This window comes from Onychomys torridus, chromosome 14 (genome assembly GCF_903995425.1).
Source record: "Onychomys torridus chromosome 14, mOncTor1.1, whole genome shotgun sequence".
In the NCBI taxonomy this organism is placed as follows: Eukaryota; Metazoa; Chordata; class Mammalia; order Rodentia; family Cricetidae; genus Onychomys; species Onychomys torridus.
This window is the reverse complement of record NC_050456.1, coordinates 20,847,496-20,871,112: the sequence shown is the minus strand read 5'-3', so window position 1 is coordinate 20,871,112 and position 23,617 is coordinate 20,847,496. Positions and strand designations below refer to the sequence as shown.

The window sequence follows — 23,617 nt, the reverse complement described above, 5'->3', positions numbered from 1 at the left end:
GTTCCAAGACAGCCAGAGCTACACAGAGAAACCCTGTCTTGAAAAAGACAAAATAAATAAATAAATAAAATGAACAAACAAACATTCTATTCACATGGTGTTATTTGTAATTTAAATCGCCTTGTTTTTCATTAAACCTTCTCTTAGTTTTTCCTCGGATAATGACTGATCAACATATTCTGTGTAATAGAGGCCCCTAATCCCTGTCTGAAATGCCTGGAGCCAGATATATTTAGAATCAAACCTGGGGCTGAAAGTAATGCACTGTGTGCTCTACTCCTCTGTCTGAGAAGTCAGGGGCAATAACAGGGACCTCATAATCAAGCGTATTAGCATATCCAGAGTAAAGTATTTGAGTGTTCATACTGTGCTGTATGTGTAGAAACTGAATTAAATTTGTCCAGTTTTGCCATTATCTTAGCTTAACACAACATATGTATTTCAGAGTTTTGTTTTGTTTTGTTTCAAAGTTGGCTCGTTTAGGTTTTAGAGTTATAGGACTAAAGTTATTCTTTAGTCCATGAGTCTATTTAAGTAAGCCTTTTTAGAGTGATAATTCTCCTAAGCATGTTTTCGGTACCCACCGTTCAGTTGAGAAAGAGCTGTGTGCAGCCACGTGGTGAGGTGGATTATCAGGTTACCCAGAGTGCCTCTGTGGGAGCTCCTGTGGTTGTTGAAATGCATAGTGACAAGATGTTCCCCAGTATTTATTATCTCCGAGACATCTCCGAGAGTTTTTTCTTTTTAGATTTATTTATTTTATTATTTTATGTGTATGAATGTTTGTGTGCGTGCGTGCGTGCGTGCGTGCGTGCGTGCGTGCGTGCGTGCGTGCGTGCGTGTGTGTGTGTGTGTGTGTGTGTGCGCGCGCGCGCGCGCGTCAGGTGCCCGTGGAGGTCAGAATAGGGCATCAGATTCCCTGGCATTTGAGTTACAGATGGGAGCTAGGAATTGACCGAGGTCCCTGCGAGCAGCCAGTACTCTTGATTGCTAAGCGGAGTCTTCTTCTCCAGAGATGGTTTTTATCTTCCTACAATCTGTATGCATTTATACATACATGCCTTCTTTTTTTTTAATAATTTTTTTTTTCTTTTTCGGAGCCGAGGACCAAACCCAGGGCCTTGCACTTACTAGGGCAAGCACTCTACCACTGAGCTAAATCCCCAGCCCCTTTTAATAATTTTTAACACTTCATTTTTACTAGTTTTTTTTTATGTTGTGTGTCTTTTGAGTGTGTGCTGTGCATGCATGTGTAGGTGGTGTAGATACCAGAAGAGGGCATGGGATCTACACAGTCACACCACCCCCGCTTGAGTTTCAGGCAGTGGAGAGCCACTTGATGTGAGTGCTGGGGATTGAACTCAGGTCCTCTAGAAGAGCAGCATGTGCTCTTACCACTTAGCCATCTCTTCAGCCCTCCATGCCTTCTTGATATCACAGTGCTTTTCAAGTTGGATGTCCTCAAAGGCAAGCCCTTGTCTTCAAGGAAGCATAAAAACATTGTATGTTTCATCAGACACAAGATTTTCCTTCTAATTATAAACTTTTAACAGGTCTACATAATTGCTGTACAAAGACATAAAAATCACAAACAAACTTTGAAGACTACTGTTAATTCAGAAGACAGTGTGAGAAGTCAGTCCCCTTCAGCTGATGGCCTTCTTGACTTAGTCTGCACAGACCTGGGCACCCTAAGCAGACTCTGGCTTGCTGCACTTCAGGATTTTGCTCTCTTAACTTTACCTGCAGAATTTGCCTCCCAGCTTCCTGTTGAAGGTAAGGAGGAAACATAAGCTAATCATTTCTGGAGTGACAGTGACTTCTATTCCAAGATTTCTCCTGTAGTATGTTAGTATGTGATGTTTACCTGAAGCATTCTCCCCGAGAACAATTTTTATTCATGGGATAAGCAGCTAACAGTTGCATTAATGTAGACAACCAGAAATTTTCTTGTTTTGCTTTTGTTTTTCGAGACAGAGTTTCTCTGTGTAACATCCCTGGCTATCCTGGAACTCGATCTGTAGACTATGCTGGCCTTGAACTCACAGATCCGCCTGCCTTTGCCTGGGATTTAAGGCATGCGCTACCAAGCCAGGCTTTGTTCTTTTTTCTTGAGAACCAAAAATTTTCAATTCCCTAGGTCATAGTCATCTGTTGTCATAAGATAGGGTACTGTGAATTACCTCTCCAGAGTAGCCTTAATACCTTATGTGCCCACAAGTGTGTTTTTTCACACTCTCCAGCTTAACATATTGTTTAATTTCTGCCAATCAGGTGGAGCTGGGAGGTTCCTCCAGCCTCATGGGCGCCCCCCCCCCCCAGTCCTGCAGCTGCTTATTAAGCTCAGAGGCTTAATACTAGTTACAAACTGTATGGCATGGCAGGCCTCTTGCTAACTAGTTCTTACATCTTAAATCAACCCATTTCTATTTATCTGTCTTGCCACATGGCTTCACGGCATTACCTGTTCTCTTACATCTTACTTCTCCTGATGACTGAGGGAGGCTCTCAGATCTCTCCCCTCTGTCCTTTCTTCTTCCTGTGTCTCTCTTGGATTTCCTGCCTGCCTGTAAGTTGCCCTGCCATAGGCCAGTGCAGCTTTACTTAACAACCAATCAGAGCAGCATATCCTCACAGCTGTAGAAAGCCATCCCACGGCAATCTTATGAAGTTACCTTTAATCAGCCCTTGGGACCCAACAGCTATAATGCCAGGAGAAGTTAAACATTAGCAACAGAACTAAGCAGTTTAGCACCATGAACAAATGTCCAGAAATGTGGGGCACAGTAGGATGAGTCATGGACAAACAGACTGTAGAGAGGGCTCGTGTATGTCAAGCCCAAGATCAGACAGAGTTCATCTGGGCTGGTAACATCAGAAAGCACTTCCCTGGGGTGGGGGGGGGCGCCTCGGGGGCTGCCTGGAAGGGTTCCAGATGCCCTTTCTGAACAGCAGAGGCTAGCAGCATCTTTACCACTGGAAGGTGGTGTCTGCAGTTCTGCTGACTGCTTCCTCCTCTGGTAGGCGGTGCTTTCTACACAGCGGAGACTAGCGACCATGCCAGACTGCACTACCACAGCTCCTGGGCACTCATCCTCCATGCTGCTGCACTGTGGCTCACCAGCACAGGCTTTGCTGACCCGGAAGAAGAAGCTGCCAATCTCTCAAGGCCTGTAACTCCGACTTCCATGTGTCAGGGCTCATCATCGTCTGGGGCTGCAGTGAAGTCCCCGGAGGACGTCTACACTGACCGGTTCCATCTGATTTTAGGTCAGCTTTTCAAAGAGCTCCACAGTGGGAGCGGGCTTACCCTTGAGTCATGCCTGGCTGCCTGCCTCCTTCTGGAGACCGTCACTCACTCTTTGCTGCTTGTTGGTGACATCATTAGTGAAACTAAGAGTACAAATTTTATTATAATAAGTCTAGAATCCCATTACAAGTTGGCTTCACAAGAGAAGTTTAGTCCCTTTCTTCAAAAGTTTTGTTTGATTGGTGGGCGAAGGGGGTTGTTTTGTGACAGGCTGTCAGAATGTAGCCCAGGCTGGCCTGGAACTTCTCCACACTCCCAAGTCTGAGATTACGGAAGTGTGCCGCCACATCCAGCTTCCCATAGTTTTGTTTTCTGTGTCGGTGTGTGTGCCTACTGTGTGTATGTGCATGTGCGTGTAGGTGCCCACTGAGGCCAGAAGGAGGCTTTGGTCCATGGAGCTGCCAGTGTGGATGCTGGGAACTAAACTCAGGTCCCCTAAAAGAGCTGTATGTGCAGCTAACCACTGAGCTGTGTCTCCAGCTGCTCTACAGGTTTTAGAAGATGAGGCTTCTACAGATGTTCTGAATTTCCTGCTATATACATTTGAAAAAAATAGGAATATGCTGGCATGTTTTCATTAAATTGTTCCCAAAAGTTGCAGGTTTCAACAACAACAAAAAAAAAAAAAAAAAAAAAAAAAAAAAAAAAATTATGTTCAGTGACTTTTTAAAAAGAAAATCAGGCCGGGTGGTGGTGGCACACACCTTTAATCCCAGCACTCAGGAGGCAGAGCCAGGCGGATCTCTGTGAGTTCAAGGCCAGCCTGGACTACAGAGTGAGTTCCAGGAAAGGCACAAAGCTACACAGAGAAACCCTGTCTCGAAAAACCAAAAAAAAGAAAGAAAAAAAAAAAGAAAAAAGAAAATCAGGAGACTCCACAGTTAAGAATTGTTGCTGCTCTTCCAGAGGACCTGAGTTCAGTTCTCAGAACCAACTTCAGGCTACTCACAAGCACCTGTAACTATCTCCAAAGATCCAACATCCTCTTCTGGACTCTGTAGACACTTGTATGCACCTGCGCGTGCATGCGCTCTCTCTCTCTGTCTCTCTCTCTCTCTCTCTCTCTCTCTCTCTCTCTCTCTCTCTCTCTCTCTGTCTCTCTGTCTCTCTCTCTCAATTTAAAATTATTATTTTATTCTATTTGTATGGTGTTTTGTTTGCATGTATATCTGCCCACAAATTACATGCTTCATGCCCATAGAAGACAGGTGTCATATCCCCTGAAACTTGAGTTATAGTCACTTGTGAGCTACCATGGAGATGCTGGGAATCGAACCCAAGTCCTCTAGAAGAGAGCAGCAAGTGTTCATTAACCACTGAGCCATCTCTTCACCCACTAAAATTATTTTTAATTAAAAAGAAAGAAAATTAGTCGAGTGTGGTAGCATATACTTGTAATCCCATCACTTGGGAGGCAGAGACAGGAGGACCAAGAATTCAACACAAGTCCAAGGCCAGCCTTGACGACATGAGTGTGACTACGTGTCACACAGGCACGCACACGCGCACACACAGCTGTATTATTATTTACTTGCACTGTCCTCTGCGAAGTGGGTGTGATTGTCTTATCACACGACCTTATTTATTTAACTAAGGCTCTCAGAAGCCTTTCCTTGGCCTTTCGCAGGAATCAGTGTAGAGTTCCTGTGTTCCCTGCGCTCGGATGTGACCATGGAGAGCATCACCGCCTGCCTGCATGCACTGCAGGCCCTTCTCGATGTTCCTTGGCCCAGATCTAAAATCGGCAGTGATCAGGTGATGTATTGTGCTTTGAGTAGGCTTCCGTGGCTTCAGAAAACAGAAATGTATTCAGGTTCCTACAGTGAACGGGACTGAGCAGAGATCACAGAAGAAAGCGCCCCAGCCCGCCCTGGGATGCGCTGGAGTTCGGTGACCCAGCACGGCAGCCATCGTTCCGTGTGGCAATCTTTTCTTCTCTGTGAACCACTCTTTGTACTCATCTCTATCCTGTTGTGCATTTCTCCCAAGAGACAGTGTGCTTGATGCAGACCACGGTCCGTTTCCAAATCTCCCTGTGGTATGGGTTCTCTCCCCGTCTTCAGTCTGGCTGTGGGACAAGGATGGCTAGAGTACAGCACTTCCTCTGACTAGTTAGAGGAAATGGGGTCAGGGGGGTGCGCTTAGCACCTGTGTGAGTTGTCCTATCGCTGACTCGGGTTTTAAGGTCAATGGTTTCTGTGATTTTCTAAGCTCTTATGTAATTAGTATTATCACTAATTAGGCTTAAAGCATTAGTTGGGGTTTTATCTGAGTTGAATTGACCTTAACTAAATTATAAACTGTGTTGTGATTATTTCCTTTTTCTTTCTTCGGTGGGAGGTGTTTTTTTTTTCAAGATAGGGTTTCTCGGTGTAGCCCTGGCTGACCTGGAACTCACTCTGTAGACCAGGCTGTCCTCAAACTCAGAGATGCACCTGCCTCTGCCTCTGAAAGGCATGTGCCTCTCTCTACACCTGGCTATTTTCTGTGTGTGTTCTTATGTATATGTATGTGTGTATTTGCGTATTCATGAGGGAGCCCTCAGAGGTAACTCCTGGTTCTAGTGGTTTAGTTGTGAGTGCTGGGAACCAAATTCCAGTCCTCTGCAGTGACAAGTGCTTTTAACTCCTAAGCCATCTCTGCAACCCAAAAATGAAAGAAAGCAACCAGAATAACCAATGAAAAGAAGAAGGGAGGCCGCTGGAGAGGTGGCTCAGTGGTTAAGAGCAGAGGACCCAGGTTCAGTTCCCAGAACCCACATGGTGGCTCACAACCACCTGTAACTCAGTTTCTGGGGATCTGATGGCCTCTTCTGACCTCCTCCAACACCATACATATGTTCCAGTGAAATATTCATACACATGGAATAAAAATAAATAAGATCCTAGAGAAAGAAAAGGGAAATGGAGTAGGGATTTTCCGGGGTACTTTGAAGACCTACCTTAGTATCACTTTCCTTCTCCCTTCATCGTTACAGGAAACGTGAACATTAGTCGTCGAACTCCCTGTCAGCCTTGATGCTTTTTTGGCTGTCTCCAATACCATTTTGGAACTCAGCTGAAAATGACCTCTTGTCATAGTACCATCTCCCACCAAAATGAGCCAAGAAATGTTCTGGAATTGGTTAAACTGTTACAACCCAGGCATGGTGATACACACCTGAAACACCAGCATTGTGGGTACAGAGGTGGGCAGATCAGGAATTCGAGGTCATCCTTGGCAACTTTGAGACCAGGCAAGGCTACTAAGACTGTCTCAAAACCAACAAAAGAAGTGTTGGAGCTGGGCGATGGTGGCGCACGCCTTTAATCCTTTAATCCCAGCACTTGGGAGGCAGAGGCAGTTGGATCTCTGAGTTCGAGGCCAGCCTGGTCTACAGAGAGAAATCCAGGAAAGGTGCAAAGCTACACAAAGAAACCTTGTCTCAAAAAACCAAAAAAGGGGCTGGAGAGATGGCTCAGCGATTAAGAGCACTGACTGCTCTTCCAGAGGGCCAGGGTTAAATTCCCAGCACCTACATGACACTCACAACTGTCTGTAACTCCAGTTCCAGGGGACTCTCACACAGACATACACACAGGCAAGACACCAATAAATATAAAATAAAAATAAATAAATTATTTTAAAAAAAAGAAAAAGAAGTGTTGGTATCTGCCATTATTGCTCTAGCAAAAATTGATTTTTAAAGAAGGATTTATTTTGTCATGGCATTTAGCATCATTATTTTGACACACACCTGAGTGTAATTTCCAGTAGTGTCCACTCTGTGTTTTCTGACAGGACTTGGGTATTGAACTGCTGAATGTCCTCCACCGAGTAATTTTGACCAGAGAGTCACCTGCCGTTCAGTTGGCCTCCCTGGAAGTGGTAAGGCAGATTATCTGTGCAGCCCAGGAACACGTGAAGGAGAGGAGACGGAGCGCGGAAGGTAAGTGTTAACTCCTGATGACATAGCTGCTCCTTCACCCCAGTTCTGCAGACCAAATCCAACGAGACTTCTCCGTGCTCAAGCACTGTCCACTGCACACTGCATACACTGCATGCATCCTTGTTTTTAGAATACTGCTCAGGATCGCTGTGCAGTCTTGGTACTTTCCTAACTAGGGCAGATGGAGCACATGTATGTAAAAAGTAAAAGTGCAGTGTTGGGGAGGGGGTTCCATTTCTAATGTATCAGGGACCTGGGTTCTGATCTTAGTGCCCAGCCACTGTCAGCCTATAAGGTGACAGTCACTGTCGGAGCTACTGCTGACGGGTTCTCATTTGTAACGGCAAGGAGATAAGTTTAACCAGCACTATTTTAAGGCTGAATGGATTACAGGGTTGTTTTATCCACTGAAGGAGGCGGAGGCAGGAGAGTCACGAGTTCGAGGCCAGCCTGGGCTACACCTTTAACTTGAGAACTGCCTTTTCCGTCAGCTCTTCACAGCCAACACTTGAGCCACTAATGCATGGCCTTCTAGAAACGAGTCACACTGCCGTCTACTTGACACCACACAAGCGGCATGTCTCCAGCATTGTTCCCTGTCTTTCAGTTGATGATGGCGCCTCTGAAAAGGAAACCCTGCCAGAGTTCGGTGAAGGAAAGGACACAGGAGGACTTGTACCTGGGAAGTCGTTGGTCTTTGCAACCCTGGAGTTGTGTGTCTGCATCCTCGTTAGACAACTCCCGGAACTAAACCCGAAGTTGACGGGTAGCCCAAGAGTAAAAACTTCGAGGCCACAGACCCTGTCGGAGGAAGAAAGTAGACTGGTCACCGCTGCCTTGGTCATCCTCGCTGAGCTTCCTGCGCTGTGCTCTCCTGAAGGTATGCTGTGCGCTGTGCTCTCCTGAAGGTATGCTGTGCGCTGTGCTCTCCCGAAGGTGTGCTGTGCGCTGTGCTCTCCCGAAGGTGTGCTGTGCGCTGTGCTGAAGGTATGCTGTGCCCTGTGCTCTCCCGAAGGTGTGCTGTGCGCTGTGCTCTCCGAAGGTGTGCTGTGCGCTGTGCTCTCCCGAAGGTGTGCTGTGCGCTGTGCTCCCGAAGGTGTGCTGTGCGCTGTGCTCTCCCGAAGGTGTGCTGTGCGCTGTGCTCTCCCGAAGGTGTGCTGTGCGCTGTGCTCTCCTGAAGGTATGCTGTGCGCTGTGCTCTCCCGAAGGTGTGCTGTGCGCTGTGCTCTCCCGAAGGTGTGCTGTGCGCTGTGCTCTCCCGAAGGTGTGCTGTGTGGTGCAGTTGACCCTAGAGCAGTGTCCTTAACCTTCCTAAAGCTGCGCCCCTTAATGCAGGTCCTCCTGGTGTGGTGACCCCCAACCATGAAATTGTCTCATTGCTATTTCATAACTGTAATGTTGTTGCTGTTATGAATCCTAATGTAAATATCTGTTATGTGACCCCCAGTGAGGCCATGACCCACAGGTTGCAAACCACTGCCCTAGACGGGAGAAATAGCCTAGTCGCTGGTTATTTTTCCATTGAATGACTACAGACCCAAACATTTGAGTGTTTTTTATAATTCTGGAAGATTAGTTTTACAGTCTAATGTAATTTGTTCCACGAAAAAAGGTGAAAGTGAAATATGATAGATGAACGCACTTTCTGTGGATTGACTTTGTTGTTCCATTTCTAGGTATTGAACCCATGTCTGGAGCATGTGAGGGTGTGCCCTGACCATCTCTTTAAAATGTTGTCTCTAGCTGACAGTGTTTTAGGTCAAGTAGTAGGACTTGACCATTTTTTCTCTGTGCAATATCTGGTGGATAGTTCTGACTCTGTGATGACAAATTTGTCCTGATGCCCTGTTCCATTGCAGACCAAATCCATTCAATCTCTCACATAGCTGTTGGGGCTCTGTGTTGGCTCTGCTGCATCCACTGCATCCCAGAAGGCTTCCTGCTCATCCTGTTGTTGGCAGTCACTCATGCTTTCTGTGAGCTGAAGTGACCTCATTCTAGGGCAGGAAGGCCACTCTGCCACCGCACGTGTGTTGGTCAGAGACAGCTTTTCAGGGTCATTTCTCTCTGCTGTTTGGAGGCAGCACCTCTGTTATCTGTCACGTGGTGCATCCTGGGGGTGGTTGGTCTGCAAGCTTCCTGGTGATTTTGCCTCCCATCTCGCTGTAGGGATGTTAGAATTGTAGATGTTCACTGCTGTGTCCAGCTTTTGTTACGGTTCTAGGGATGAATTCAGGTCATCAGGCTCCGATAGCCCATACTGCAGGGGTCCAGCTTTTTCAGTGGAAAGATCCATAGCTTTCTCCAACATGTGAATACATTATATGTAACTAGTGCATATAAAGATAATACGTGTCTAGATGTATCTTATTTCCATTTAAAATACGTGTTCTGTACAAAATCTAGCACAGGAGCTGAGAAGATGGCTCAGTTGGTGCAGTGCCCCCCATGCCAGCCTGAGAGCCTAGTTTAGAAGCACAGAACTCTCCTAAAAGCTGAGCATGGCCGTGCATGTCTGTAGCTGCAGTGCTGCTGGAGAGGGGAGGGCAGCACTAGAAATCGCTAGATCCTGAGGCCGCCAGCCCACTGCTGAGGAGCTCGGGGTTCAGTGAGAGACTGCCTCAGAAGAGAAAGTGGGGGCGGGGGGAATATACCCAGTGTGATGGCTGGGCTCCACATGAACACACCAAAAATATTTTTAAAGTCTGTCACATGGTGTTGGCAAAGGTGCTTTCCACCAAGCCTGACAACTCAGAGCCCAGTCCCAGAACCAACAGGGTAGGAGAGAACTAATTCTCGCAAGTTGTCCTCTGACCTCCATATGCACACGATGCTGTGTATGCACCCTACACATAATAAATAAATAGGAAAGATTTCTTATTTTGAAGATCCAAGGGCCAGGCAGTAGTGGCACATGCCTTTAATCCCAGCACTCAGAGGCAGGTGTATCTCCAAATTGGAGACCAGCTTGGTCTACAGAGTGAGTTCTGGGATAGCTAGAGCTACACAGAGAAACCCTGTCTAGGAAAATACAGTTTTACTAAGTAATAGCCAGGAAAATTAAATTTGGTTTTTTCCTGGTACTGTAGGGCTTCATGTTTTTGAGACCGGTACCTGATCGTTGAGATGTATCCATGCTCCCCTCATCGCCCCCCATCCACACCATTTTTTTTTATTTATTTTTTATTTATTTATTTTTTTTTTACTTACATTGTGACAGGATCTCACTAACTTGCTTATGTTGGTCTTGAACTTTTTCCCCAGCTCACACTACAGAATGATTCTGTTACCTCAAGTAGCCTGTGCCAGCAGGTGTGGCTTCCATGTTAACATCAGACTTATAACTGATTTCAACCTCTTTTTTTTTTTTTTTTTTTTTTCGAGACAGGATTTCTCTGTGAAGCCCTGGGTGTCCTGTAACTCTCTCTGTAGACCAGGCTGGCCTTGAACTCACAGAGATCCGCCTGCCTGTGCCTCCCAAGTGCTGAGCTTAAAGGCGTGCACCACCACCACCTAGCCCTGATTTCAACTCTTTAATTGGTCATGAAACTTTTGTTTCTTTTTTGTTATGTTTTGTTTTTTTGAGGCAGGATTTCTCTGTGTAATCCTGGCTGTCGTGGAACTCACTTTAAACCAGGCTGGCCAAGAACTCATACCTGGCTCCATGAAAACTTTTTTAAAGATTTTTTTTTTCTTTTGCTTTTCGAGACAGGGTTTCTCTGTGTAGCTTTTGTGCCTTTCCTGGAATTCACTCTGTAGACCAGGCTGGCCTTGAACTCACAGAGATCCGCCTGGCTCTGCCTCCCGAGTGCTGGGACTAAAGGCGTGCACCATCACCGCCCAGCTTTAAGATTTATTTTTAATCATCTCTTTTGTGTGGAGTGTGTACATGAGTGCAGGTGCCTGTGGCCAGAGGTGTCAACTCCCCTGGAGCTGAGTTACAGGCAAATGTGAGCCTCCCAACATGGCTGTTGAGAACCGAGCTTAGGTCCCCTGGAAAGGCAGCAAATGTTCTTAACCACTTAGCCATCTCTCCAGCCCTTCCATGGAAACTTGTACCAATTGTCATAAGTGGCCTTCTACAAATTCCATGGAAAAGAGTTTAATATAAAAGAAATTTAACAACAGGGCATGGTGCTGCACACCTTTAATCCCAGCACCAGGGAGGCAGAGCCAGGTGGATCTCTGAGTTTGAGGTTAGCTTGGTCTACAAAGCGAGTTCCAGGACAGCCAGGGCTGTTATACAGAGAAACCCTGTCTCAAAAGGCCAAAAATAAAAAATAAATAAGCTGGGCGTCGGCGCCGCACACCTTTAATCCCAGCGCTCGGGAGGCAGAGCCAGATAGATCTCTGTGAGTTCAAGGCCAGCCTGGTCTGCATAGTGAGTTCCAGAATAGCCAGGGCTACACAGGCAAACCCTATCTCGGAAAAAAAAACAAACAAATGAAAACGGATAGATTGATGTCAAAAGTTTAATGCTAAGTGATACAACCAAAATGACATTTCCAGTTACAACTATCAGAATTTGACCCAACTGTATAAATCTTAATCAAAGGGGAGATGGTTCAGATGATAATTGATTGCCTTGCAAGCTTAAGGACTTGAGTTGGGTCCTAAGAGCCACATTAAAAAGACCTGGGTGGGCATACTGGCACACACTTGTAGTCCCAGTACTAGGAAGGCAGAAAGGGCTTGGGCTGCCCAGTGTAGGCTGGTGAGCAACCCTCAGGCCAATGACAGACTGGTTTTGTTTTTTTAATTTAATTGAGCTACTGAATTCTCTCACTAGTTGAAATTTATAGGAAATACTCTAGGGTTTTTCTGTGGGTGGTGTTTTGGAAAGGATGAGTTGGTGCTACCAAATGAACCCACAACACGTGTGCAGTAATGCGGGGCTTTGCTCCCAGAGAAATGCCTCTAACCAGGAGATCCAGGACGCCTCTAACCCTGTTCACTCCTTGACAACTGACTTTTTTTTCTGGCTGTATTTATTTCATCTTATGTGTATGAGTGTTTTGCCAGAACATATGTATGTGTAACATGGCATTTCTGGTTCTCACGGGGTTCAGAAGAGGGCGTTACATCTTCTGAAACTGGAGTTACGGTCAGTTGTGAGCCACCATGTGCGTTCTAGATATCAAACCTACGTTCTCTGCAAGAGCAACAAGTGCTTTTAACTGATACGCCATCTCTCCAGGCCTCCTTGAGGACTCTGGAAAACATACCTGCTGAAATGCAGTTTGACTTCTGCCTTGCAGGAAGCATCTCAATTCTCCCTACTGTGTTGTACCTCACAATTGGAGTCCTCAGAGAAACTGCTGTGAAGTTCCCTGGGGGCCAGTTGTCCTCAACGGTCACGGCCTCCCTGCAAGCTCTGAAAGGGATCCTAACCTCTCCGATGGCCCGAGCAGAAAAGAGCCATGCAGCTTGGACCAGCCTCCTCCAGAATGCTCTAGCAACTGTGCTTGACTGTTGGAGTCCAGGTCAGCAAGACTGTTAGCAGGTTTTAAAGTAAGAGGTGCCGCTGTTGTTTTTAGGATGAGCTATTCCGTTATCCGATGTGGCAGTCTGTCTTGTGTACCCAGCAGATGTGTAGTGTTCAGATATACCATATCCCCATCTTCCTGTCCTGTTTACAGTGGGCATGATTCAGTCTGTTTGAGTATGTGCAGCAAGAGGAGGACCCCATCATGATGGGAAGAGACTCAAAAGAATTCAGTCACAGAAGCCTAAGAAAGGCAGTACATGCCCTTAGTTTCAGCACTCAGGAGGCAGAGGCAGGCAGATCTCTGAGTTCCGAGGCCAGCCTGGGCTACAGAGCGAGTTCCAGGACAGCCAGGGCTACACAGAGAAGCCAAAAGGAAAAAATCAGAGTCATAGTAGAGTGGTGAGCAGGAAGCGCTTGGTACAGTTGAGAGCTAAAGGCCTAAGTCCAGATGGGCTCCTCCTGGAAAGACAGACGTCAGGAGGAAGGACAGATAGGGTCGAGGTATTGTTGTTTTCCCTGAGACAAACAGAATCTTGCTGTGTAGCCCAGGATTGCTTTGAACTCAGCATCACCCTGCTCCCTAGTGCTGGCATCACAAGTCCATGCCATCGACCTGGCAAGAAGGTTTTGTTTTCAGAGCCCCACTAGTGCAAATCCATATTTAAAAGGAGGTGGAGAATGTGCAGATTCGGGATTAGACAGCAGGATGGACTAACGGACAGCACAGTTTGAATAAACTTACAGCACAGTTAAATGCGTTAACCTCTGCCAACCTAAGGGAGGGAGAGGAGGAAAGGTGGAGAAGTGTTGTTAGTTTTGATGTTGTCCATCATAGCGAACTTCCCGTTCTTCACAGATGCACAGAATGTTTGCTCTCAGTGTGTATCAAGAGGACTGAGAGGTCACACCTATTAGCGTAAGATAATCAGCTCCTGCTATGGTAAATGGTAAACATTTGCCTCGTAACAGGTTCCCCCCAGTGGGCCTGATGCTGCCTGTTATCCCAACATTTGGCAGTAGAAGCAGGAAAATCAGGAGTTCAAGGCCATCCTTAGTTACATAGTGAGTTCGGGGCCAGCCTGGCCAGGCCATACCCTCTCTCAGACAAGCAAACTAAAAACCTTAGTGGCTTAAAAGAGAAAAACAAGTATTGCCTGTTAGTTTCTGAAGCCCAGGACTTAGCCTGTCATGAAATTACTGCTGGGACATTGGCCAGGCTGCAGCTAGCGGATTGGATTCCAAGATGTCTGACTCAGACAGCTGTAGGCAAGGGGCTGTTCTTTACTGCGCGGGCCTCAAGAGCGGCCTGCTGCTCAGCACTTTCGTCCATCCCCATAAATAAAGGGGTAGTGAAGGAGTTTTAGGAGAAATGGGAAGAGGACCCAGGAGCCGTTTACCTTGATGAAATTAAATAAGTATTTTTACTAAACTAGCTGGCTGAGTGTGCTATAGTTTGAGTTGCTCTGAATGACAGAGGAAACTTTGCTGGAGAGAAAGCAGGAGAGCCCCTGGATGCCAGTGTAGTCGTCTCTGGATCAGACTGTCCACTTTCCTTAATCCCGAGTCCTGGGCACATGACACACAAGATGCTGCTGCCAGGGTAAATGTCTGGCTAGTACAGAGCACTCCCGCACTGCTGTGTGCTTTACTTGGTTACCAGAGTGCCAACTCACTCATCCATAAAATGCCCGGTCACTGCGTCTCCTCTCGGTGCTCACCGTCTCCTCTTGGTGGTCAGCCTCAGTGGCACCTCAAGACTTTCCGTCCACCAGTGTCTCTTGTCTGAGTCACTGTCTATGGCCTTTTGAAGGGTTTGGATTTTTATTTCTGTGATAGGGTCTCATGTAGCGCAGGCTGATCTGGAATTCTCTTGCAGAGGATGGCCTCAAATTCCAGACTCTCCTGCCCCAGCCTCCCCCAGTGCTAAGATCACAGCTTGAAGCACCACATTCCTGCTACTGCTGCTGCTGCTGGTGGTGGTGGTGGTAGTGGTGTTTGTTTGTTTGTTTGTTTTATTTTGTTTTGATTTGGTTTGGTCAGTTTTTCAAGACAAGGTTTCTTTGTGTAGCCTTGGCTGTCCTAAAACTAGTTCTATAGACCAGGCTGGCCCCAAACTTACTGAGGTAGAAAAAAACTGCAGGACGTTTCTGATTTCTTGGTATGTTTTTATAGGCATGGACCTTGTTCCCAGCTGAACCTAAATTTTGTATTTGATCCCCACTTGATAGTAAAGTTGTATTCTCATTGCTGAAGAGAGACGGCTGGCACATGTTTTTAAGTACTTATTGAATTAATGTGACTGATGTCATTTGTTTATAAATAACCATTTGTGGGCTGGGGGTGTAGCTTAGTTGAGAGAGTACTTGTCTAACATGCACAAAGCCCTGGACTCTGTCCCAGCACCACACACACTTGGCATGGTGGCTCGGCCTGTAAGCCCAGCCAGCACTCAGGGGCTGCGGGAGAGGAAACGTCATCAGCCACAGAGCAAGCTGCAGGCCAGCCTAGGCTATGTGTGAGATTCTGTTTTCTTGTTTTTTTGTTGTTGTTGTTGATTCATATCACTTGATCTTAGCCAGAAGCCCCAGAAGCTGAAAAACAAAACCTAGTAAGTTGTGTTTCCTACTGCCCTACCTGTCCCTTTCAGAATAACCCATGGCTACTTCATTAAAAATACTTTATGACGCCGGGCGGTGGTGGCACACACCTCTAATCCCCGCACTCAGGAGGTAGAGCCAGGCAGATCTCTGTGAGTTCGAGGCCAGCCTGGTCTACAGAGTGAGATCCAGAACAGGCTCCAAAGCTACATAGAGAAACCCTGTCTCGGGAGAAAAAAAACAAAAATACTTAGAATATCACTTTGGAAAATGAAGGTAATTTATTTCTAATAGAAAATGTGATACACACCTGTAATCCTAATCCAAGCACTGGGGAATGAACAGGAAGACTACTGAAAATTGAAGCCAGTCTGGTGTGTGTAGTGAGGGCCAGCCAAGGATACATAGGGATACCATGTCTCAAAAAATAAATATGAAAAAAGTAGACCACTGATGTACCCTAGTAGGCTAGCGTGTGTGAAGCCCTGGGTTCAATCCCAGGAACACATAAACCAGGTGTGGTATTCCAGCATTTGGGAAATTAAGGCAGAAAGATCAAAGATTCACCCCTTTAATCCCAGCACTCAGGAGGCAGAGGCAGGCAGATCTCTGAGTTCAAGGACAGCCTGGTCTACAGAGCGAGATCCAGGACAGCCAAGACTACACCAAGAAACCCGGTCTTGAAAAACCAAAAACAAATCAACAAAAATTCAGGGTCATCCTGAGCTATATAGCAAGTTGAAGCCAGCCTGGGCTACATGAGACCCTTCCTTGCCTCAATTAAAAAAAAAAAAAAATTCATTCAGACGAAGGTGGGACCTCCACTCTTTTCAGACTTTGACAAGTGTGTAGACAGAGTGCTCAGATGTCTACCGGCAGCAGTATTAACAAAGTACAGAGGGAAAATAACAGGCCAGTGCCACGAGCACTCCGTTGTACCTAAAGCAGGGCCAGCGGGCTGTGTGGAGGGAGCTCTGTGTGCACTAGGAGCGGGGCATGGGTGAGCAGGAAGATCTGCTGAGGCCCAGAGTTCAAAGGCCTACATAGCCAGTCCCTATCTCAAAACAAAACAGTGACATCATAAAGCGCTAATACCTGTGAAAGCCACGAGTAACATGTATCCTAAATGCCTAAAGGTTAGCTCACCCGATTCTCATGCCCCACTTAATGTGAGAACACTGAAGAAATACTTACATGTCCAGAGTCAGCCGGTCCCATGTGTGCTTGTTCACCCCACTGCACACCTAGAGGCTTGAACCTAGAGCCTTCCATGTGCCCCGCAAGTATTCACCACTGCGCTGCATCCCCAGCCCTCAGTGCTTCTTAAGAGTCGGCTTGTCTGTAGGGGGAGCAAAAACATTGCCATCCAAACTAAAGAGAGCGTCACAGCTGTGGTGGCGCACGCCTTTAATACCAGCACTCAGGAGGCAGAGGCAGGGTCTCTGTGAGTTCAAGGCCACCCTGGTCTACAGAGTGAGTTCCAGGACGGCCAGACTATATAGAGAAACCCTGTCTCAACAAACAGAGAGGGGAGAGAAAGAAGACTTCATACAGAGATGCAGCAGTAAAAATGACCCTTCTACCAATCATTTCTCTTCAGTTGATGGAACACATCAAGAACTTGACCAAGTCAGTCTGCTTACGGCCGTCACGGTATTTATTTTGTCTACCAGTCCAGAAGTGACGACCATCCCCTGCCTTCAGAAGCGCTGCATTGAGAAATTCAAGGCTGCCCTGGAGAGCAAAGACCCTGTGGTAAATATCTTTTAGTAGAGAGCTCTTTGCAGTAGAAACCTGTTTAGACTTCAAATCTTTGTCTTTATGATTGTCATCCATACACTGGACTTTGTGATTTTGCTTGCTCCTACAAAAAGTATCCAGGGACTGGGTTGTGGTTGAGTAGGTACTTATTAAGTGCATGCCTGGTGTTCACAGGCCCTGGGACTGGGTTGTGGTTAAGTAGGTACTTATGTGCATGCCTGGTGTACACAGGCCCTGGGTTTGCTCCCCAGCGCTATAGAAATCTAGCATGGTCGTGTAGGCTTGCAATCCTGGCACTAGGAACTAGAGGCAAATATCAGAGTGTGTTTAAGGCCAACCTAAGCTACATGAGACTCTGTCTCAAAAAAAAAAAAAAAAAAAAAAAAAAGGCGGTGGTGGCACACACCTTTAATCCCAGCACTCAGGAGGCAGAGGCAGGCAGATCTCTGTGAGTTCAAAGCCAGCTTGGTCTACAGAGTGAGTTCCAGGATACTCAGGGCTACACAGAGAAACCCTGTCTTGAAAAAGAAAACAAGGGGCTGGAGAGATGGCTCACCTGGAACACAGAACACAGGCTGCTCTCCCAGAAGTCCCGAGTTCAATTCCCAGCACCCACAAGTTGGCTTACAACCATCAGTAATGAGATCTGGCCCCCTCTTGTGGTCTGCAGGTATACGTGCAGACAGAACACTGTGTACATAATGAATAAATTAAACCTTTTTTTTAAAAAAGAAAAAGAAAACAAAACGAACACAAACAAACAAAAAATTGGTGTAGCTTGCCAGAAGTGATGGCCACACCTGTGATCCCATGTGATCCCAGCACTGGGGACACAAAAGGTAGGAGGAATGCCCATAGGTCCAGGACAGTCCCATCTACATAGGGAGATTCAGGCCAGCCAGGACTACGGAATGAAACAAGGAGAGGTGTCTTAGCAGTTAGGAGCAGCACTCCTGCCCTTCCAGAGGACCAGAGTTCAGTTTCCAGCACTCACATTGGTAGTTTACAGCCTCCAGCTCCCAGAGGTCTGATGCCCTCTTCTGGCCTCCATGGACATTTCACTCATATGCCCATATCCACACACTGAAGCATACACATACACACAATTAAAAACAGTCATAGGGTTGGGGATTTAGCTCAGTGGTAGAGCGCTTACCTAGAAGTGCAAGGCCCTGGGTTCGATCCTCAGCTCCACAAAAAAAAAAAAAAAAAGTCATTCATATGGCTATAGCACAAGGGGTTTTTATGATAATTTGTAGATTTTCTTTAAAGAAAAAACAAGGAATGATAGACTAGATTAAATGTTTCTTTTTTTCATGTGATATATATTAGTTTGGAGCCCATACTCAGAAACATTTCTTACTCCCAAAGATATAGGAACCAGATTTTCTCGAGGGAAAAAACAATACCAATGCTTAAAATACTGTCACAGTTTGAAGAGGCCGTGTCTGGATGACGTGTGTAGTCGGCTCCTTTATCCTTTGGTCGCCGTTGCCTTGGCTACCTGCACAAGTGTGTAGCAGCTCCAAATGGTGACTGACAAGTGGTGACATGTCCTTAGTGTGGGCCAGGTGGAGTCCTTGAAACCTTGAGACCATGACATGTGGATAGCAAATGTGTAGAGTTTCGGTGTAAATTATTTTCTGAAAACAAAAACCAAAGTTCAAATTGTCTCTATTTAGTTGGTTTAGGCTGTTGGGGTGGGGGTTAACATCGTGGCTAGTTTTACACATTACAGAGAGGGACCGAGAGAAGGAATGGGCTGGAGGGAAATGACCGTCCACGGCTGCCTTCCCCACGGTGCCTCTCCACACTGCTACAACCACTGTGGCTCTCTGCTGCCTGTCGGCTAGAGGACTTCCAAAACAAAGAAAAGTGGAATGAATATAAAAAGTTTCCAGCCGGGCGGTGGCAGCGGCGCACGCCTGTAATCCCAGCACTCGGGAGGCAGAGGCAGGCAGATCTCTGTGAGTTCGAGGCCAGCCTGGTCTACAGAGCTAGTCCAGGACAGGCTCCAAAGCTACAGAGAAACCCTGTCTCGAAAGAAAAAGAAAGGCTCACGAGCATTTGTTTTCCGTGTTTCTTTGTTCTAGGGACTTCCTAACGTGCAGTTTATTCCTGTCTTACCTAATTAGGTCCAGATGAAGACCTATCAGCTCCTACATTCCATTTTTCAGTATCCAAATCCGGCCATCTCCTACCCGTACATTTATTCTTTAGCGTCTTCCATTGTGGGGAAACTGCAGGAAATAGACAAGAGAAAGCCTGAAGACACGGCCGAGCTGCAGATCTTTCAGGAAGGAATAAAGGTCTTGGGAGCGTTGGTCACCATTGCCGACGAACAGCATCGTGAGTGCCAGTGCTGGGTCCCAGCCCCTCCCCAGTGTCTGTTTCAGAGAGGCCACGGTGGTGTCCTCCAAAGGCTGGTTTCTCAAGCTCCTGGCAGGGCTTGCAGGGCCCTGTCTCAAAAACAGCAAACAAAAAGTATGGTGGTACACTGCTGTAATTCCAGCACTCTTGAAGTGGAGACAGGAGGACCACCATGAGTCTGAGGCTAACCTGGGCTATAGAGTGAGACTGTCTTCAAAGAGAAAGAGAGGCAGGAGGAAGTCATGAGGCCCAATTCTAGATGGAGAGCTGAGAGAGTGCACTCGGTCTCCCTAGAGAGGAGCCCCAAGTGTTACCCTAAAGCAGTGGTCAGCCCTAAAATCGTAGACATAGCATCATTAAATCCACTCAGCAGGTGGTGTTTATTTTTGTATGTATGCACACAAAACAATTTAAAGAAAAAGATGTCATGAATTTGAAAGAGAGTTGGGGACCTGGGAGGGACTGGGAGGAGGAGGGAGAGATGATGTAAATATAGGAGACATCTATGAGATTGTTCCATTTAGTGTTTTAAGTAGAGAGCTGGAGAGGGAGCTCAGGCGACACCGTTCCTGCCTGGCCAGCATGAGGACCTGCCTTCAGTCATCCCAACCCAGTAATCCCAGCACTCAGGAGATGGGGACAATCAAGTCTAGATAAGTTTTAATGTCATCCTTGGTGAATTTGGGGCCAGGCTAGTCCTAAAAAAAAAGAAAAGAAAGAAAGAAAGAAAAGGCTGGGTGGTATGTTGGTGAAGGATGCTTTTAATCCCAGTGCCAAAGCATCAGAAACAGGTGATTGCTGGGGCTCTGGCCAGCCTAGCCTACATAGTGAGCTCTGGCCTCCACCTGCATGTGCTCTAAACACACACACACACGCACACGCACACGCACACACGCACTAAGCAGGTATGATGGTAATCCCAGCTGCAGGTAATGTAATGTGAGGAAAGGTGGTTATTTTCACCCCAAGTGAAGAACATACTTGAAACTCACTAACCTCCCTGAACCCGCCCTTTCTCACCCCAGGCTCTCAGCTGGTGGCCTGCCTTCTGCCAGTCCTCATCTCCTTCCTTTTGGATGAGAACGCTCTGGGATCAGCAACTTCAGTTATGAGAAGTCTACATGACTTTGCTTTGCAAAACCTCATGCAGATCGGGCCTCGGTATCCCTCGGTGTTCAGGAATGTCATGGCTTCTTCCCCAGCCTTGAAAGCCCGGCTCGAGACTGCTATAAAGGGCAATCAGGAAAGTGTCAGAGTGGAGGCGCCCTCTAAACACGCCAAGAACCTGGGCAGGAACTCAAGCATCCAACTAAAGACGAGTTTCCTGTGATGCTGCTCCTCTGGGACACTGGGCACCACAGTGTAACCCTTGGCTGTCTCCTTGCTTTCGGGACCCAAGTGAAACTTGAGACCCAAGTGCAGTGGAGATCCGGTTGATTGTTCTGATTTTAGGTGTAATTGAAAACTTCGCTTTCTTGCTAATTTCGCTTTTATTTTGTTTCCTTTAATAAGACCATGGAACTGTCAGAATTCTTGCCAGGTATTTCAAGAAAGTGCCAAAGATCCCAGTTTACTAAGTAATCCAGTGCTTTGAGAATGACGGGTTTCCTCTGAGGGTCTGTGTGATAGACTCTGACGATGTCAGTGTGCTGTAAAGTATCTGAACTCACACTGCATCCCAGTTGCTAATGTAAAATCCTGCCGTAGTCTGTAATAGCATCAAACTTCATTGCAGTTCTCAAGCGACATCAGTGATTAGAGCAGGGAAGGGGACCTGAGGAGACCGAGGCAGGATGATCACCGAATTCTACACCAACCCGGTCTACATAGCAAGTTCCAAGCCAGCTAGGAGAATACATGATAAGACTTCACTCAAAAAAGGAATTAACTAACAAACAAGCTAATTAATAATGCCAACAATAAATAAGTGATTGGAACAATCTTTAAGAACTGGATCTACCTGGACAGTGGCAGTGCACACATTTAATCCCAGCACTTGGGAGGCAGAGGCAGGCGGATCTCTGAGTTCGAGGCCAGCCTGGTCTGCAAAGTGAGTTCCAGGACAGCCAAGGCTACACAGAGGGACCCTGTTTCAAAAAAAAAAGGGGGGGGGGGACCCAGATCTAGAATTCCCCAACATACACTAAGACAGCCAGCATCAGCCTCCCCATATGCCTGAGGCTGTGGTCTTTTAAGGGGTTATGCCGAGGGCACACAGAGTGCTTTTATATAGAACAGAGCGTCTTTATCCTACTCTTCAGATGGATTTTCTGTTACCTCTGTTCATTTTGTTTTTATTTGTGGAAATGATTCATACTGAGAGCTTAGTGGAGACTCGCGTCTGTATCTATAGATTATATGAATGTCAGATTTAGTACAACAGATTTAGAACTTCGGTGAATACAAATACATTTTTTTAACACAGAATGTATTTTAATATAAAAATCTAATGATAAAGTCACATTGGTTGAAAACTATTTTGGGCTGTGTTCATGCTCACTACTTTCCCGCCGCTTCAGCCTTGTCCTGTGTGACTCAAGCACTGTGTCAAAGGGATGCAGCTTCCTGATGACATTTCCAGCCTGCCGGGACAAGGGCATGCTCAGAATCCAGAGAGCTGATTGGAGCAGGAACCACGCGCTGGACTCTATTTTCGTATGTTTGTATGTAAATACTCTTGTAAAGCTTTCAGAGTGGAAAACATTTGACAAACTCTAACACTACAATCAACTTTTCTATATTACACAAATAAAGCTCATTTTCGTTAATGTTCTTGTAATCTTGAATTATTTCATCCAGGAAAGGGGAGCAGTTTTTCTCACAGATTCAAAACAGTCCCCTTAACTTGGCGTTGGTCCTCAGGCGCGTCCCCCACAGTGGTTTCGAGTATCCTCCTGTATGTAGGCTTGAATATCTGTTTCTGGTGGTTCTTGTCTGAAATGCCCTCCCCTCTCCCTGGTCCTTTCTGTGGCTGTGGACTCCATCTCCTTTCAGGCCTGGGCCACATCTTGATAACAACATGTTGTAGCACCGAATTTAACCTCTACCTCACTTGTCTGTGTTGATGTCAGTCACAGCGCAGTGCCTAATATGTCCATCAGTCCATCTTCCCTCCTTTAGATGGCTTCCAATAATCTTGCCTCTGTGCCATCGCCTACAGACATCGTCCTGAGTGATAGATGACCACTAACAGTAGCTAAGTTACTCTGGTGTGAGCCAGACTTGGACTCAGGAGCATACCCCTTTACCAAGGAAAATGCAGCCCTGGTGCTCTCTGGATAGAATCTATGCCTTTGACTATTAGAGGCTGTTTTAATGAGACACCATGAGCAAGGCAACTCTTACAAAAGAAAATATTTCACCAGGGGCCTGTGTACAGTTTAAAAAGTCCTTTAACCTCCTGACAGGAAGCAGATAAGCATGGAGCTGAGGCACTAACTGAGAGCTACCTCCTGATCCCCAGGCATCAGGCAGAGACACAGGACTTGGTGTGGACTTGCCTTCTCCAATAAGGCCACACTTAATCCTTCCAAACAGCTCATTGACTGGGGACTTAAGCATGTAATATATGAGCCTAGGGAGGGGGGGGGGGGGAATAGGGACTTTCATTGTTTTATCCATTTTTTTTTTTCAGAGCTGAGGACCGAACCCAGGGCCTTGCACTTGTTAGGCAAGCGCTCTACCACTGAGCTAGAACCCCAACCCCTATTATTTTTTTTTAAAGATTTATTTATTTATTATGTACACAGTGTTCTGCCTACATGTGTGCCTGCAGGCCAGAAGAGGGCACCAGATCTCATTATAAATGGTTGTGAGTCACCATGTGGTTGCTGGTTGCTGAGAATTGAACTCAGGACCTTTGGAAGAGCAGCCAGTTCTCTTAACCTCTGAGCCATCTCTCCAGCCCGGCATAATTTATTTTAAAGATTTATTTATTTTATGTATATGAATTCTCTATCTGCATGTACACCTTTATGCCAGAAGAGAGCATCAGATCCCACAAAGCTAAACAATGTATGGACTCCAAAAAGCTATAAAGTTAAAATGTTGAATCAGCAGCTTGAGAGATGTCTCAGTGGTTAAGAGCGTTGGTGGCTCTTCCAGAAGATGGAAGTTCAATTGCAGGTGCCCAGATGGTGGCTCCCAAAAGTCCGTAACTTCAG

At 46.4% G+C, this 23,617-nt stretch overlaps 1 protein-coding gene across 3 annotated transcripts in view; it reads left to right on the top strand.

Moving 5' to 3' along the window:
- Positions 1-21,476, top strand: part of Heatr5a (HEAT repeat containing 5A) — a 115,159-nt gene extending 93,683 nt beyond the window's left edge. For all 3 annotated transcript variants that reach the window (XM_036206149.1, XM_036206147.1, XM_036206148.1), the window contains 9 exons: positions 1,554-1,776; positions 3,025-3,270; positions 4,938-5,065; positions 7,091-7,238; positions 7,846-8,118; positions 12,497-12,721; positions 16,924-17,078; positions 19,220-19,433; positions 20,480-21,476. In XM_036206149.1, the coding sequence (XP_036062042.1) occupies positions 1,554-1,776; positions 3,025-3,270; positions 4,938-5,065; positions 7,091-7,238; positions 7,846-8,118; positions 12,497-12,721; positions 16,924-17,078; positions 19,220-19,433; positions 20,480-20,784 (1,917 nt within the window). In that variant the 3' untranslated portion in view covers positions 20,785-21,476. The remainder of the gene's footprint in view (positions 1-1,553; positions 1,777-3,024; positions 3,271-4,937; positions 5,066-7,090; positions 7,239-7,845; positions 8,119-12,496; positions 12,722-16,923; positions 17,079-19,219; positions 19,434-20,479) is intronic.
- The last annotated feature ends 2,141 nt before the right edge of the window (positions 21,477-23,617 follow it).